Source organism: Bufo bufo, chromosome 1 (genome assembly GCF_905171765.1).
Source record: "Bufo bufo chromosome 1, aBufBuf1.1, whole genome shotgun sequence".
Classification (NCBI taxonomy): domain Eukaryota; kingdom Metazoa; phylum Chordata; class Amphibia; order Anura; family Bufonidae; genus Bufo; species Bufo bufo.
Window position 1 is genome coordinate 766,208,280 of NC_053389.1, and position 18,007 is coordinate 766,226,286.

General features: G+C 45.4%; 1 protein-coding gene across 1 annotated transcript in view; it reads left to right on the forward strand.

The window, feature by feature from the left end:
* Positions 1-18,007, forward strand: part of NOTCH3 (notch receptor 3) — a 66,767-nt gene that overhangs the window by 36,428 nt on the left and 12,332 nt on the right. Inside the window, exons 3-17 of the mRNA XM_040414731.1 lie at positions 1,246-1,388; positions 1,472-1,807; positions 1,892-2,014; positions 3,888-4,121; positions 4,378-4,533; positions 4,649-4,834; positions 4,940-5,053; positions 7,016-7,129; positions 7,580-7,813; positions 8,752-8,862; positions 13,027-13,219; positions 15,345-15,496; positions 15,579-15,692; positions 16,579-16,698; positions 17,779-17,931. Of these exons, the coding sequence (XP_040270665.1) occupies positions 1,246-1,388; positions 1,472-1,807; positions 1,892-2,014; positions 3,888-4,121; positions 4,378-4,533; positions 4,649-4,834; positions 4,940-5,053; positions 7,016-7,129; positions 7,580-7,813; positions 8,752-8,862; positions 13,027-13,219; positions 15,345-15,496; positions 15,579-15,692; positions 16,579-16,698; positions 17,779-17,931 (2,483 nt within the window). The remainder of the gene's footprint in view (positions 1-1,245; positions 1,389-1,471; positions 1,808-1,891; positions 2,015-3,887; positions 4,122-4,377; positions 4,534-4,648; positions 4,835-4,939; positions 5,054-7,015; positions 7,130-7,579; positions 7,814-8,751; positions 8,863-13,026; positions 13,220-15,344; positions 15,497-15,578; positions 15,693-16,578; positions 16,699-17,778; positions 17,932-18,007) is intronic.

Sequence of the window (18,007 nt, forward strand, 5' to 3'; positions counted from 1 at the left end):
GGAATTTTTTTCGACTGTCACATGACCAGCTCTTCCATAGGGAAGTGTTACGTTTTCGATAATTCAAAAATTTTCCTGCCAGCCTTAATCTTGTTGGCACACTGCCGCTTGTACATGATAATGCTTCTCCTGGGCTTTGTCTATAAAGGATCATCCATCTTCTAAGGGCACTTTCACACTAGCATTTTTCTTCTCTGGCATTGAGTTCCGTCCTAGGGGCTCAATACCAGAAAAGAACTGATCAGTTTTATCCCCGTGCATTCTGAATGGAGAGAAATCCGTTCAGGATTTCTTCAGTTCAGTCACTGAACGGCGTTTTGGACGGAGGAAATACCGCAGCATGCTGCGGTATTCTCTCCATCCAAAATTGTGGATCAGTTGCCGGAATGCTGGCATTAATTTACATTGAAATGTATTAGTGCCGGATCCAGCATTAAAAATACCGGAATGCAGGATCCGTCCTTCCGGTCTGCACATGCGCAGACCGGTAAAAATGTGAAAAAAATAGAAACAAATCCGCTTGTCCGTATGACAAACGGAGAGACTGATCCGTTCTTGCAATGCATTTGTGAGTCGCATCCGGATCCGTCTACAAATGCTGTCCATTTGCTTGCAGATTGCCTCATCCGGTAGGCAGTTCCGGCGACGGAACTGCTTCTGGATCATTGCCACAAGTGTGAAAGTAGCCTAACCTGGAAAGGGTTACAGTATGTGCTCTAATGTCTTCCAGCTGTTACACGTCTGGTTCTTGAATTCCCCCCCCCCCCTCAATCTCCTTTTTTCCGGTTTACTCAGATCTGTCTTTTTTCACACGTTTTTTCATTTATGCATTTTATAAACTTTCCTGCTATTTTTTTTATTTTATTTTTTGGTCTTTTCTTTTTTTTCCTCTTTGTTCACTTTTCCCTGTGTATTTCCCTGTTTGCTCACTTTCTGTTTGCTTGGAGCATAGAAATTCTTATAGAAACTAAACTTTTACCGGGTTGCTCCTCTGGTCACTGATCCCTGCTTTTCTCATGTGTGTCAAAGCGTCACCTCAGATGTGATGCTGTGGCCTGCGGTAAAGTAAACTGTTGCAAATCGTGACCCGCCCAGAGCAGTAAAGAGACATTGCGGTTATGGATCATGTCCTAATCATTACATGTCTAATGTGGACATTTTAGGAAGGTTGGCACCGGGGTATCTTTGCCAAGTCTGCTTTAGTAGGGTTCACTTTTTTTTTTTGATCTTCTTCTTTTTTTCTAGATGTCTGTCTGGTTGGATTGGGGAATATTGCCAGTTTAAAGATCCATGTGTGCCAACTCCTTGTGTTAATGGTGGCGTCTGCCAGAGCTCAATCAAAGGAGTAACTGTACAATATGAGTGTAGCTGCCCCAAGGGTTTCAGAGGTGAGTCTTAACACTTGGGACTTCTCTTGGTGGGAATCCATTCATTGGTCCATCTTTAATCTTAATGTTTTTGCTCTTCACAGGGCAGGATTGCTCGCTTATTGACGCCTGTGCTTCCAACCCGTGTGAGAACGGGGCTCGTTGTACCAACTGGAATGGGCGATACAACTGTACGTGCCCCCCAGGATACCAAGGACGAAGCTGCCGAGTGGATATTGATGAATGCCGAACTCCTGGTCTTTGTCAAAATGGAGGCCAGTGTATGAACACTGCTGGTTCCTTCCGCTGCCGATGCCCCAACACCTTTACCGGTCAGTTATGTGAAGTACCCTACGTTCCATGTTCACCTTCACAATGCCAAAATGGAGGCACCTGCCGACCGACTGGTGACCTCACGTACCAGTGTGTCTGCCTACCAGGTAAGAAGATGGTTCAGGATCTGTGCACGGGCATTGAAGATTGGCCAGCGTTAGGCTTCACCGTTGTCGTTCTCTATCCTGCAGGTTTCGAAGGTCCGAACTGCGAGATAAATGTTGACGACTGCCCTGATCACAGGTGTATGAATGGCGGTACGTGTGTGGATGGCGTGAACACCTATAACTGCCAGTGTCCTCCAGAGTGGACAGGTGAGTGCCAATATGTCAACATGCTCAACCTCTTGGTAATGCTACATTCACACGACCGTATCCATCTTGCAGTCCACAAATGGCGAATCCACGAAAGATTTAAGCAGTCCATGTGCATCCTGCATTTTTCGTGGGCACCATTGTAACAATGCCCCCTTTTTTTTTCTTTTTTTTTTCATTCAAAACAGACCACAAATGGACATGTTCTATCATTTGCAGCACAGCCGCACTGACATCCGTTTGCTTTTTGCATTTTTTGCGGCCCAATAGAAAAGTTGATGGGTCCTCGTGTGATCTGCAGATGCGGATAAAACACAGTATGAAAATACAGTCGTGCATGTAGCCCTAGTTAGCATTTTAGCCATCCTTCCCCCCCCCCCCCCCCCCCAAAAAAAAATCTAAAATACTTGGGTTGTCACCCAACTCTCTGCTTACAAATGCAAAAATGTCTTCCGTCTTACTGCTGGATTGTGGATTGTCAGTCTTCAGTGCAGTTCTAGTATTGTCTTCATGAACCAAGAAGAGCAGGATGAGCAAAGTTCTATTTCTCACCTGGATAGGATTTAAACTGGGGTTAGGGAGGAGTCTTTCTTTATATTCTTAATGCAGACTTAATGAAAGGTTAAGCATAGGCTTTCCTAACGCTGCCTGAGGGTGACATGCCTTTGTAGTAAATACTCTCTGGACCCCCATCATGTCCACTTTCTAATTACAACTGTATAGTATCCCAAAAGAGAAGCACCCAATCCTTAAATCCTATTATAGGATTACCTATCTCCACTTCCCGTGGGAAGGAACTCTTCTTCCATAGGAGGGCATCTAAAGGACTTGAGGTGGATACACTTCATCTACACTTATTCATTGTAGCTAACACTTAAAGGGACACCTCCATCAAAAAAAAAATTTCCCCCACATATTAATGGCCTGTACGTGGAAAAAAAATAAAAATAAACGGGTGGATGATTTTCTGGATTTCGCTCCATGTATTCTACTTCCTGTCCTGGCTCTTTAACTTCCTGTCCTTTTGTTTGGACTTTTAGCACAGCAGACATTCTCACTTAACTCTGTCAGACCATCACTGCGGCCAGAGAGAGAGAGAGAGACCCCCTGTAGTGACTCCATTAGAACATCACACTTATCAAGGCATTGCTCTTCTGTGTGCACCTTTTTCTAGGCTTTTCCCAGGCTCTCAGTTCTACACCTACTGTTATCACGAGGATTACCCTCGAGATAACCTTCTTCCTTTACAGCAGCAGTAAACTTACAATGGAATACCTATCTGTGTAGGAGGTTTATCTCTTTGCTGACTGCTACAGAAGGACAATTTTTTTATTTTTTATTTCATTTGCAGTGGTAGAGTAATGCCGAAGTGAAAAAATTCTAAAAAAATTAATACATTTTCTATGACTATTGACTTTGTGTCCCTTTTAAAGGTACCATCAATGATGACGACCATATCTGCTGACACTAATTTAAAGGTGGTGGTGGGAGATGCGGACAGGAGAGTGTTCAGTCTGGTTGCCTGATGGTGCCACTCTGCGGTTGGAGATGCAGCTGGCATCGTTGGTGGTACCTATTAAATGGGTAGTTTCCCTTAAAAAAAAAAGCCGCCGTGTCACTTGGACTGGCCGCACATTTTCCTTGCAGCAGCTGCGGACCAGCCATCTGCTATCCATGTTCCCTGATATTGACCAGGTGCCAGCGTTTTTTGCCGCTGGAGGTAAACTATAAATATTTCCATTCACTGGCAGCCAGCAAAGATCTTGAAAATGGCAAGAAAACAAAGCACAATTGTATTAGAGCGAGTATCTCCCATCTGAAGAATCGGGTATGATGGTCGTATTGAATATCTTTTGTGACATTTTCATGACAGGTCAGTTCTGTACAGAAGACGTGGATGAGTGTCAGCTCCAGCCCAATGCCTGCCACAATGGAGGCACCTGTTTCAACACCCAGGGTGGGCACACCTGTGTTTGTGTCAATGGCTGGACAGGAGAAAGCTGCAGCGAGAACATCGATGACTGTGCCACTGCCGTCTGCTTCCATGGAGCCACCTGCCATGATCGAGTGGCTTCCTTCTACTGTGAATGCCCCATGGGCAAGACTGGTAAGTGCAGAGCACAGATCCTCTCCATGTAAGAAGATTATAACGTCCTATCTATGATGACCCTTGAACTGCATTATTGGCTGATAGGGGCACATGGTAAGTCACTAAGTAACTGGTCGTTAGTGCTGTGATTATGGACTCTCATACCGGTGTAGTCCACTTTAGTCAGTGATCTGTACTATGATGGGGTCAAATCTAGGTTTGTAAACCTCATTGATCAACCCATTGATGGATTTCTTGTTCTTGATTTTTCCAGGGCTCCTATGTCATTTGGAGGACGCGTGTGTCAGTAACCCATGCCATAAAGACGCCATGTGTGACACTAACCCAGTGAACGGACGCGCCATCTGTACATGCCCTCCTGGTTTTACAGGGGGAGCTTGTGACCAGGATGTGGATGAATGCTCAATAGGTAATGGGCAATTGACTTGATTTTGGCCATGGGAAGGCATCTTGGGTGTGGTGGGGATGAACCGGTGGGATTGAGGTTGAGTTGGGATTATTGAAGCATCCGTGTCTTCCTCAAGGTGCCAACCCCTGCGAACACTTTGGGCGCTGTGTGAACACTCAGGGATCCTTCCAGTGCCAGTGCGGTCGTGGTTACACTGGACCTCGTTGCGAAACGGACGTCAATGAGTGTTTGTCCACCCCCTGCCAGAACGACGCCACCTGCTTGGACCGTATCGGAGAGTTCACTTGCATCTGCATGGCTGGTGAGATGCCCCGTGGCATTACTAACCACATTTATGTACAGGGCATGCTGCCTATTACCCCTGTGGTTTCATTGGATGTGTAAATCTTTATTTTGTCCTCGTCAGGATTTACTGGTACATTCTGTGAGCTCAACATCAATGAGTGTGATAGCAGCCCTTGTGTCAATGGAGGAGTCTGTAAAGATGTGGTGAATGGGTTTACGTGTAGTTGTCCGGCTGGTAAGTATTATTCATAAGTGTGCATTATATGTCATGTCTGTATAGTACACATTGGCATTGGATATCGCTGCTTAAATGGGTTGTCGCAAAGCATTGCATCTGATCGTTGGAGCTCCAACTGTTGGGAACTCCACCAATCAAAAGAATGGGGAGTCATGTGTCCCCCTCCTTTCCTGCTATGAAAATGGAGTGGTGGTCAGGCATGCATGCTGCTGCTCCGTCCATGGAGGGATAAGTGGCTATTGCCGATAGTTCCTTAAAGATGACTGGAATGACAGCACATTCGCAGCCTTCACTTCATTCATACAGGTAGACACCCCCGATCTCCTGATCAGAGGGGTTCCAAGCTGTTGGACCCCACTAATCAGACAAGTTAAAATATTGGGACAACCCTTTTAGTGTTGAGGTTGATCTTTGATGAGCCTATACTTGTAGTAGAGGATAGCTTAAACTCTTTATTGCTGGAGCGTTTTACTCGCCTTTCTTACCAGGACATTTATTTATTTATTTATTTTCAGTTTTATCAATGGGCCTGTTTAACTACAAATTACTAGTTTCTAAGCCAACCTATATGTATTTGATATTTTTTCACAGGAGACATTAGACCTTTCTTTTGTGCCATTAGATGACAGAAATAATATATATATCTTTTTCAATATTGAAGGAAAAACTGAAAATTATGAAAAAGATGTATCTTTTTTGCTTTCTTATCAATTTTTTTTCTTCTTTTTTGTTATAAAAGATTTCAAGAAAAAAAAAATTCTAAAAACATTACCAAATGTTTGTACTGTGAAAATGAATGCTATATGTGCAATTTACCTACTGGCTGGGCCCACCACAAGACTTCAAAGACTTCTATTGCTGGTTTGAAATCAACAAAATGCCAGAACAGATGTTGTACAGAGCCAAAACATTAGAAACTCCTTCAAAGTGACTTTTTATATAGATAGATAGACCCTCTAACCTGAACTTTAGACATTTTAAGCATTTTTTTTTTTATTATTTTTTTTTTACCTATGTATACCTGTACCTATATTTTTATTTTCTTTATAAAAGAAATGTGTGTAAATATATTTTACACGCTATGTATGTATCAAGTTGTGCGGTGGTTGGCAATTGGTTAAATAGACCCCTTAATTTCATCTTCAGAAGGGATGGCATTTTGCTAAGTAAAGCCATCACTTCATGTTTGGTGATGGTCCATCCTGCGAATCCCCTGGCGATACAAAAGGCAAAGGGTTAAGCTCCTTGGCAGTTATTCGACACGTTTCTGTTACCATCCACCAAAACATTTCTATGTAGGTTGCATTTCCCTTCACAGTGTGTCAGGAGAACAGTTGGACCACTGTGATCAAGAAGGGATGGCACAGCCCACTCGTATACCATCACTTCTTCTGGTATTAATACCCCTATAATTGGCATATCAGAAATTATTCTCCTCCTGATCCGGAGTAACTTGATGGTGGAACATGGTAGATTTGTGTCCCAGCAAGGTGACCTTGACATGTGATGTCTACATAGGCCCATGTATTTATAGGGTGAGAAAAGTAGATGAGACCCACCACTCCCTAACTTGGTGGATCTCTCCTTTGAGCTCTACAGTCATAAAATCCTGGCCCTATGTTTTCGGCAATAGTTTTCTGCTTCTAGTGAAAGATCTAAGAAATACAGGTTGAAGTGGATGAATAGGATCTATTGGTTTCAGTCCATTTTTCTGCATTTCCATATATGAACAAATGAACCACATGCTGCGTTCCAAAATGTTTTCTCTGCAACCAAAACAGATGTCCTATGGAAGTTGGGAGAGCACCAAAATCAACAGAGCCACAGTGACTATGCTTGTGACGACCTCTCATTGCATACTTATTAGGCTCCCAGGAGAGGATTAGCTGAAAGAAAAATCTGAATTTACTTTTATAAAAACTTGTACCCGTTGGAGTAATGGTGGCATTGTCCTATCAGGTTTCACAGGCACCATGTGTCAGATTGACATTGACGAGTGCGCCAGTACGCCCTGCAAGAACGGAGCCAAATGTGTGGATAGACCCAATGGTTATGAATGTCGTTGTGCGGAGGGTGAGTTCTTCGGTCCAGGTTAACTGACTGAGGGTAACCTTACTCCTGTCTCTGATGCAGTATCCTGTTCTCTCTCACGCTCTCTGGATGTCTCTTTATATATTCAGGGAGGTAAGTCTCTTCCTGTCCCTAGATTTCCATCTTTTCTCATCTCCCTGCTGTAATCGCTTTTCCAATCCCTTTGGTCTAGCTGGACCTGAGTTGCTGTGCTTCATGCTTTTTCATCTTGTGCTTCTCCAGTGGCAGTGCTTGGGTATGGCTTTTAACATGGCCTTGCTCAGTTTTTGACTCCTTTTGAGTCATCTTCTGCTGTTGGCTCATGAAAGCCATCCAATGCTTTTGGCTCCACCATATTGGCATATGCTGCTTGTCTCTGCTTCCTTCCACCCCTTGCCTGTTCCCCTCATTTCTCTGTGATGCCATTTTCACTTGGATCATTTCCTGTTTCAGGCTTTGAAGGTCCCCTCTGTGAACGTAACATCAATGAGTGCTCTCCTGACCCATGTCACCATGGAAAGTGCCGCGATGGCATTGCCAGCTTCACCTGCACATGTGATCCTGGGTACACCGGCTATCGCTGCGAAAACCAGATCAATGAATGCAACAGCAACCCTTGTCTACATCAAGGAAAATGCATTGACCTGGTCAATAAGTACTTGTGTTACTGTCAGCCAGGAACCTCAGGTGAGAGCTTGGAGAGCTTATTGGGTTAACCAAAATTTTTAGTGACAAGTATTTTGTGGGTGCATATTATCCATTTTCAGCCCATCAGTATCTTTGATTAAGATTGGAGGAACTGTTAATCCTGGTCGTTTAACCCCCTCCATGGACTGTGACTGCAGCATGATCAAAGGGGACTTTAGCAAGGACAGGCTGGCAAGGTGGGGCCTAGCAAGGACAGGCTGGCAAGGTGGGGCCTAGCAAGGACAGGCTGGCAAGGTGGGGCCTAGCAAGGACAGGCTGGCAAGGTGGGGCCTAGCAAGGACAGGCTGGCAAGGTGGGGCCTAGCAAGGACAGGCTGGCAAGGTGGGGCCTAGCAAGGACAGGCTGGCAAGGTGGGGCCTAGCAAGGACAGGCTGGCAAGGTGGGGCCTAGCAAGGACAGGCTGGCAAGGTGGGGCCTAGCAAGGACAGGCTGGCAAGGTGGGGCCTAGCAAGGACAGGCTGGCAAGGTGGGGCCTAGCAAGGACAGGCTGGCAAGGTGGGGCCTAGCAAGGACAGGCTGGCAAAGACTTTTGGACATTTGGGGTCACGTGCCACTTGGGGACACTTCACTGCTGAGGCAGTCATTGGCTGAAGCAGCACATGTGACTGTCCAGAAGTTCAGAGGACGGGAACTAGAAGACCGCTGAAGGGAGCCATGGAGCTGGAATGGAGCATTGTGGGGGGGAGTAGGTGAGCGTGAATAGAATACACTGCTATCCAAAGTTAAAAATCTACAAAAAGCTAAACAGACGCTGGCCTGGTCATTAAAGGGTTTGACATCCTTGGACACAAGAGGCTCCTATAAAAAGACATTATTATATACTGGAGTAACTATGAGGCAAGACATTATCCAGGTCACAACAGGGAGTCGGCGAAGACGAGTTCACCATGTAAACAATCTCTTGTCTTGCATTGTAGGTGTTAACTGCGAATACAATTACGATGAGTGTGCTAGCAACCCCTGCGAGTATGGTGAATGCAAAGATGGCATCAACGGATATGACTGTGTGTGCAAACCAGGATTTACAGGTAAGAAGTTGTGTTTAGGGGGGATGACAAGTTTAAAGAGGTTGTACGGGAGTAGAAAAAGGGGGTCTACTTTTTGTCCGGTGTTCCAGTTCAGCCCATTTCAATGTGCCACATACAAAAGGTGCTAAAAAACAAACCTTAAAGGGGTTCTTTGCTTTGGACAATCCCTACTTGTTAAAAGGGTCTGACATGAAACACAGTGTGTCGCGCTGTTGGGATTCCCCAGCGATCAGCTGTAATCTGTGGTAGTTTCCCTACAGCGCCACCACAGGGGGAACTAAGCATTACACAGTGCCCATTCAAATCAGTGGTTTGTCTTGGACAGGACAGGTCCTCCAGGGCAAGAGACCCGATTTGTAACCACTCTCCAATCTGAGCAAGAGAACAGGATCCTGAACAGTAGACATGCCCCTGTAGGAACCCCGATATGGTGAATGAAAATGGCTTTTCTAAACTAAAAATTCCTTGGCCCTGATTGCACAATTTTTTTTTAATAAAATTCCCCATTTATTTTTAATATATTTGGATAGGTCATAATTTTTTGCTTGGCAGAGGTCCAACATGCAGTTCTTTGAGAACGCCTCAGAACTCCTGTGAGCCCCACGGCCTTCTCCAGCTTTGCGTAGGCCATGTGACACCACGTTCATCGGCCTAGGTGCAGCTCGGCTCCATTCAGGTGAATGGGTCTGAGCTGCAATACCAAGCACAGCCACAATACAATGTATGGCGCTGTGTGCTTGGTGAGCTGCGAGAAGGCCGAGCACCATTGCCTTTGGGGTCCTGGTCTGATCAGATACTGATGAGCTATCCAGCGGATAGGTCATCAGTTAAGACGTCTCGGAAAACTCTTTTAATCCTCTTGGGAGCCCCATCATTAAAAAAAAAAAAAAAACTTTGGGCATTGACCAGGTAGTAATTGGTAGTATTCTCCTTCTGGAGTACTTAATTTATAGGGTAGCTATCCTAGCTTGAAGGAAATAAGTTCTATTTCTGTGATAGCTGCCATTACAGCTCCTGTGGGGCCGTCACCCAGTTTTTCCAGGCCTTATACACCCCTTGTTGTCCAAGATCAGAAATACTCTACTTTGTAAAAGAAACAGCGCCGCACCGGACTGTAGGTTGTGTCTGGTATTGCAGCTCAACTCCATCGAAGTGAATGAGGCGGAGCCCTGTACAGGCGGGGGGCTGCGTTTGGAAGGAAGCACCCATGTTTTCTAAACGCCAAACCTATATCCCCACCTATAATCAACCCATATACACCATAGAATAGAACACCAATAGAAGTATATGTGGTTCCATAATAAATAACAAGTTAATCACACGTCCATCATGATTATAGTATCAAATTTTAATTAAACATATATTACAGACATGATTGGCATACACAAATAAATTAAAAAGGTTAAAAACACCAACACAGTGGTGGTGACCACACGGCAGGATAAACACAATAAAGTGCAAGTGCAAAAAGTATTAGGTACTATAAAGTGCAGATTCAGGAGTACATAAATCAGTATTATACACACAGCCTAATGGTATGGATGTAAAAAAATAAGCGATGCAGTGAAATACAAAGTATATAGTGCCAACCAAATAATTGTCCAGCCTCAGGTGAGACCACCACCACGCCCCAATTACTATGTTCAGGTCTGGTTCTCGGATCTCTCTGCCTCACCGGTCAGAGATGTGTTTGTTTTGTGGTTATTCTGGGGCCTGTATCTGGTCAGCCGGTGTTGTAGATCCCTAGGAGTAGACTTGGCAGAAAAATGTAAGGAATGTTCGGCGCAGTCTAATGTGATTTTACGGCCTCTGGAATACAATAAGACCTTTGTAGAGGTGGAACCCGGTCATCTCTGTCCAGCTGGAAACAGATGGCGACAAAGTCGTTTACAGGCGCATTCATGCAGCAGGGATTTCTGCTGCCTCGGTATGGAGGCTCGATTGCTGGATTGTACTTACACGTCCACACTATATGGAGCTGGTGTAGGTATAATGTTAGGTTTGTGACTTCTTAAACGCCTATTACTACCGGAGGATACGTTTTAAAGGGCATCTGTCAGCAGATTTGTACCTATGAAACTGACCTGTATGTGCACTTGGCAGCTGAAGACATCTGTGTTGGTCCCATGTCCATATGTGCCCGCATTGCTGAGAAAAATGATGTTTTACTATATGTAAATGAGCTTGTAGGAGCAACGGGGGCCATTACACCTAGAGGCTCTGCTCTCTCTGCAACTGCTGCGTCCTCCTGCACTTTCATTGACTTTAGGAAGAGTCAGGGCCAGGCGTGACCACGTTTATACTGCCTGGCTCTGTCAATTAAAGTGCAGACGATGTGGCAATTGCAGAGAGACCAGAGCCTCTAAGTGTAATGGCAACGCCCCCGTTGCTCCTAGAGGCTCATTTGAATATTGTTAAACATCATTTTTCTCAGCAATGTGGGCACATATTAACATGGATCCAACACAGAGGGCTTCAGCTGCCGAGCGCACATGTAACAGGTCAGCCGGTGTCATAGGTACAAATCTGCTGACAGATGCCCTTTAGAAGCATCATCCGTTGGTAGGTGTTTAAGAAGTCACTTTTCCAGCCAAGCGTCAACCTGTGTAAGATTCAGTATTGATGGCCCATTCTCAGGATAGATCCTCAAAATCTCATCACCTGCCAACACCCCCCTCCGATGAGCTGTATGGAGCGACACGGCCTCTTCAATCAGCCAGTGACATCACGTAACCTATTTGCAGCTCGGCCCATTGACTTAAATGGGCCTGGGCTGCCATACCAAGCGCAGCCACTATATAACGTATGGCGCTGTGGTTGGTAAGCGGTGAGGAGCGCTCACCGTTGCGCCGTGGCTTCTTCAAACAGCTTGGTGGGGGTGTCCCTGTATATTAATAAGAACCAGGCCTCCTCTGTGTGCTCCTTTCTGGAGCCTGTTCTTGCGCAGCATGCCCCTCACGACTAATTACAGTCATTGTCTGTACTGTAAAGTCTGACGACCCCCCTGTGGTTTTATTGGGGGTGGGTGGGGAGTCGTCTTTATGTAACTACCAGGTGCCCAAGTAAGGATGGTTCACATGCAGACAGCTGGCACTTATGACCCACGTGGGCTATTTTTGGGTAATGGATAGAGCTTTTGTCCTTTTTTTCTGGACTTTAGTAAATTGATTTGTTTTCTCATCTATTTTTGGATGAGCTGAGGAGGATCTTTTTTTCTTTACTCCCATGACCATAGCCTTGACTTGGGACCATAAATGGTCAGTAAATAAAGCGGGACGTCCTAATGAGGAGCAGATGGCGATGGTATTTGGGAGGAAGAGCACATTTTAGGAAGCGGAGATGGTGACTGGGTACAGTAGTGCAAAGACACTGAGGAATGTCGTTGGACATGGGAAGTCATTGACTCATCGTCTTCCAGAAAGTTGTCCAAGTTCTTAATTTGTGTCTAGGCAAATTCTGCTCTTGGAAAAGCTGGGCGAACGTTATGGCCGTCAATACCGGTCCTCCCCCAGCTTTCTCATAGCCACGAATTGCACATTGGGAAAGGGAAAGGTTGACTTGTAGACAGATTTGTCTTTTGAGGAGCTTGTTGTGCAGGCTGGAATTTCTGCCATACTAGTTTTACCAGAAACCGAAGAGGCTGACCTAAGTAAAAGCGCCACTCTTGTTCTTGGCAGTGTCTGGTATTGCAGCTCGGCCCCTTTCAATGAAATGGGGGTAGTCAATCCAGTGAGACACAGAAGAGGTGCCAAAAAGTTGCCAATGTTTGCACAGGTCCTCTTTTCTCAAAAGTGAGTGGACAGGACATAGGCTCCCTGACTGATTTTCAAGATTACTTACAGCCGAAAACTGGCATAAATTACGCCTAAAATGTACTCCAGTTCTTGGCGCATGGAACTGCCAAAAGTCACCAAATTTAATTACCTAAATTTGGCACATCCCATGCCAGCGTAAACCGGACCAAAGCTGGGGTATGAAACGCCGCTCTTCATAAATTCCCCCTCAATGTGTGCAATACCAGACACAGCCCATAGACAAAAGTGCCGGTATAACAGTGTGCCAGTGTACCCTATGCCCTCATGATTGGCACATTGATTATTATCGCCTATGGTCGGTGAATTTTCACACCTGATTATTGATGTGCCTTTTGTTTTTGTCTCCCAGGTCCCCTCTGCAATGTGAAGGTGTCCCCGTGTGCATCTAACCCTTGCCAAGCCGGGGGTACCTGCCAGGTTGTTGACAGTGGCTTCCGATGCGTCTGCCTAGACGATGGTGTGCTTCGCGATTCCCTGTGCAACCCTACTCAGCTTTGTATACCCGGGTGCATTCACGGGACATGCCGCAAGTCCGGCGACGGGTAAGTGACATTGTGACTCCCAAGAACGGTGTCCTGTGACCTTACAGCTGTAATGGAGGTCGGGCATTAATCATCCAGGGTTATAATATAAGCACTGATCACAGTCGTCCTGGCTGAAGAAGTGCTGAGAAGTTCTCAGGAGAGGAAGCTTTATATAGGATGGCACCAGTCTACCAAAACCATGAAGGATTATGCCAAGAGTGAGGGCACCAATAGGTTTCTGTAACTCCTGGTGTGGTGAATATGCCAATTGACCCCAGCAATGACCCATTGTGGACATGGGTTTGGCATTCATTTGACTCCTGTGCCACATCCTTTAACCAACTGTGCCTATTGATTGGATACATCTGGGCGGACCACATTTAACTCTGCAAGGATGGTCCTGAACAATCCTTGCAAAAAAAATGCACAAAAAAAGAAAAATACATAACTTTCCCACTGGTAACTGGTTAGGCTACCTGCTCACATTGCCATAATGTATGCCGAAAATCCCATTGAAGTCTATGGGGGAAAACCCCTCTACAGAAGGTGCGGAGTCGCACAAACAGTTGACAGGCTGCAGATTTTAAAATCTACGCGGCAAGTCAATTTCTGCACATACAAAGTACGCAAAGTGTACGCGAGATAAGGTTGGTAAAAATCCGTGCGGATTCCTCATGGTCTGTCGGTGGCCTCTTGCACACGACCAGGTGTATTTTGCAGTCCATCCGTGTTGTATCCATGTTTTTTTTTTTTGTGGACTCATTGACTTCAGTGGGACTGTGATGCCATTTTGCAAACAACATGTCTCATACTTGGCCGGCCGAATGGGACCACAGACCCGATTAAGTCCATGGGCGCACACAAAAATGTGGACGTCACACGGACACACATCAGTATTTTGCCGATCCGTGATTTGCGGCCCACAAAACTGGAACGGTCGTGTTCATGAGGCCTAAAACAGGTTTTTAAGTTTATTGTAAATTGAAGCTTATTCATAATATAATAAGTTCTGCAACTTTCCAATATACTTTACTATTCAGTTCTTCAGTTTCCAAGCTCTTGGGTTGCTGTAAATGAATGGAAACTTTTTATTTATTTAATTTATTTATTTTGCACCCCAAACTGTATGCAGTTGTAACAAACTCTTAGGCCTCTTTCACACTTGCGTTGTTGGGATCCGGCATGCACTTCCGTTGCCGGAGGTGCCCGCCGGATCCGGAAAAACGCAAGTGTACTGAAAGCATTTGAAGACTGAACCGTCTTCCAAATGCTTTCAGTGTTACTATGGCACCCAGGACGCTATTAAAGTCCTGGTTGCCATAGTAGGAGCGGGGAGCGGGGGAGCGGTATACTTACAGTCCGTGCGGCTCCCGGGGCGCTCCAGAATGACGTCAGAGCGCCCCATGCGCATGGATGACGTGATCTATGCGCTTGGGGCGCCCTGACGTCACTCTGGAGCGCCCGGGGAGCCGCACGGACGGTAAGTACACTGCTCCCCGCTACACTTACCATGGCTGTCAGGACTTTAGCGTCCCGGCAGCCATGGTAACCACTCTGAAAAAGCTAAATGTCGGCTCCGGAAATGCGCCGAAACGACGTTTAGCTTAAGGCCGGATCCGGATCAATGCCTTCCAATGGGCATTAATTCCGGATCCGGCCTTGCGGCAAGTGTTCCGGATTTTTGGCCGGAGCAAAAAGCGCAGCATGCTGCGGTATTTTCTCCGGCCAACAAACGTTCCGTACCGGAACTGAAGACATCCTGATGCATCCTGAACGGATTTCTCTCCATTCAGAATGCATTAGGATAAAACTGATCAGGATTCTTCCGGCATAGAGCCCCGACGACGGAACTCTATGCCGGAAGACAATAACGCAGGTGTGAAAGAGCCCTTAGCAGTGTGTTAGGACTAGGTCTTGTAGGGTTTTCATTCCCTGACCGAGAGGAGTGCTCTTGATAATAGTGATCTGGCCAGCGTATATTAGAAAGTTTCTGAACGTTACATAATACAGTGCATAGGCAGCAATTACTTCTCCCTCTCCCACTACCTTCATAGTCTATCGGTGTGGTTCAGTATAACCTTTAACCCTTTTGTGCTCTCTATAATGCACATCAACTAATGTCTTTGGCCCTTTTCAATCGCAGGTACTCTTGTGAATGCCACCCAGGCTGGCATGGCAGATCATGTGACAGACGAAGCACCGACAACTGTTCCGGCTATTTTTGCCAAAATGGTGGCGCGTGCATGGTGGACCACAAGGGGGCGCCTGTCTGCCGCTGCCGGGAAGGATTCATAGGTAATGTCGCTGCGCGTGCTGGAACGTAGCTTTCGGTGCAGATTATAAGGACGTGTAAGTTATGGTGATCTTTCCTTTCCAGGTAACTTGTGTAACACCAATATCAACGAGTGCGCCCCGGCACCTTGTCTGAACGGAGGGACGTGTGTGGACGGCATTGCAGGATACAGCTGTTTGTGCATGCTGCCATACACAGGTAGGTGTGCGCTGGGATGGGTGGGACTTAAAGGGTTAATCCTAATCGGACAATAGATCTTGCCTTATGAGGCCAAGTTCACATATCGGTTTGGTAAATCCAGTAGTCTGCTCCAGCAGGGTCCCCTGAAAATAAGCTGAAGACACTAACTGCCCCCCCATCGATCAGCTGTCATCTCAGGGAAAGGTGGCGGTGTAGTTGGCAGCTGCCCAGCAGTGCCCCCACAGGAGTCATGGAGAATTACACTTGTCCATTGAAACCAATGGCCTGTAAGTGTAATGCATGGGCTTGCTGATAATTGATGGAGGTCTGAACAGGGGCTTTACCCAAAGTTTATTTTTGTGATGTTACCCTCATGTCAGCGACAGTATCTGTTTCGCAGAGCCGCAAAATACGAAATAAGGTCTGTGTGCCACCTGTGTTTTTATTTGCATACTAATTGTTTTTAATGGGTCAGTGGTCAGCATTTTGCGGACATATTCTGTCTTTTTGCAGATGGATGATCTGCATGCTTTCCGCATCCGTCTATCCGCTCCGCAAATTGATAGAATCTTATCTGCAAAAAATGCAGACGCAGCACAGACGGCATTTGTATTTTGCGGACTGCGAAATGGATACGGTCGTGTGCGTGGGGCCCAGGGATCATTTCATGCACAGCATTTATTTTTTAGAAAAACGTCACTGCAGTTTTTTTGAGCCAAAGCCAGAAGTGGATTGGAGAATGGAAACTATAAATCAAGGAAGGACTTCTACTCGTCCTGCTGGATTGACTTCTGGCTTTGGCTTCAAGATCTGCAGTAGTGTTTTTGTCAAATGATACAAAAAAAAGCTGCTATTTGTTAAAACTTTTTGGCACTCTTTTTTTGACCTTTTCTTTTCCTTACAGGTCAGACCTGTGAAACCCTGCTTGCTCCCTGCAGCCATGAGCCTTGTCGTAATGGTGGAGTCTGCATGCCTACCGCAGACTATGAAAGTTACACCTGCAAATGCCCACAAGGATGGAGTGGTACGTGAAACAACATATGAGATAGGGATATAGATAGGGATATCTATATCCCTATCTATATCCCTATCTATATCCCTATCTATATCCCTATCTATATCCCTATCTATATCCCTATCTATATCCCTATCTATATCCCTATCTATATCCCTATCTATATCCCTATCTATATCCCTATCTATATCCCTATCTATATCCCTATCTATATCCCTATCTATATCCCTATCTATATCCCTATCTATATCCCTATCTATATCCCTATCTATATCCCTATCTATATCCCTATCTATATCCCTATCTATATCCCTATCTATATCCCTATCTATATCCCTATCTATATCCCTATCTATATCCCTATCTATATCCCTATCTATATCCCTATCTATATCCCTATCTATATCCCTATCTATATCCCTATCTATATCCCTATCTATATCCCTATCTATATCCCTATCTATATCCCTATCTATATCCCTATCTGACATTATATAGTATGTGACAGTCTTATGGCTAGAACCGGCCCTGTACCTCACATGGATCCAGACTTGTCCCCATTCATTACTCCAGTTGCACTATTAGATTTATTTTGAGCTGGCAGATAAAGGGGGTGTCCTTCCTGCTGCAGCTCTCTTCCTATCACAGCTCAGTGGTGTGTCCCCTCTTCTGCAGCTCTTTCCCTGTCATAGCTCGGGGGGGTTGTGTCCTCTCTGCTGCAGAACTCTTACTGTAACTGTCCTAACAGAAGATATGACTATTAGCAGTTGAAGGATGGAACTGAGCATGTGCGTCCACTTCAGGTTACTGAGGTGGCCAAATAAATAAGGAAAAGGGCAAACAGAAGGTGGCGCTATACCAAAAGATTTTATTGAATTCACTGGCTATAAAAAAAATTTAATTACAGACTATTACAAAAGTATTTTGTTCGTGGGACAACACGTTGAAGAACTGTTAAATGATCGATTCTTATTCGTTATCCTGCACAATTATAACATTAACTATATATATAATTTTTTTCAACTAATACAGTATAAACTAAAATGCATATATAAAATAAAAAGCATCACACCATCTTCCCTCTTACAGGTGATTCATGTGACACTGATGTGAACGAATGTAGCCGCAGTCCTTGCCAAAATGGCGGCCAGTGCACCAACCTCCCTGGATCGTACAACTGTGCCTGCAGACCAGGATACACCGGAGCCAACTGTGAGACGGACGTTAATGACTGCTCCCCCAGTAAGTCCCCCCCCCCCCCCCCCCCCCACAGAAGAGCTCGTCCTTCAGCATTCAGTCCCTGGCAGACATTAAGCTT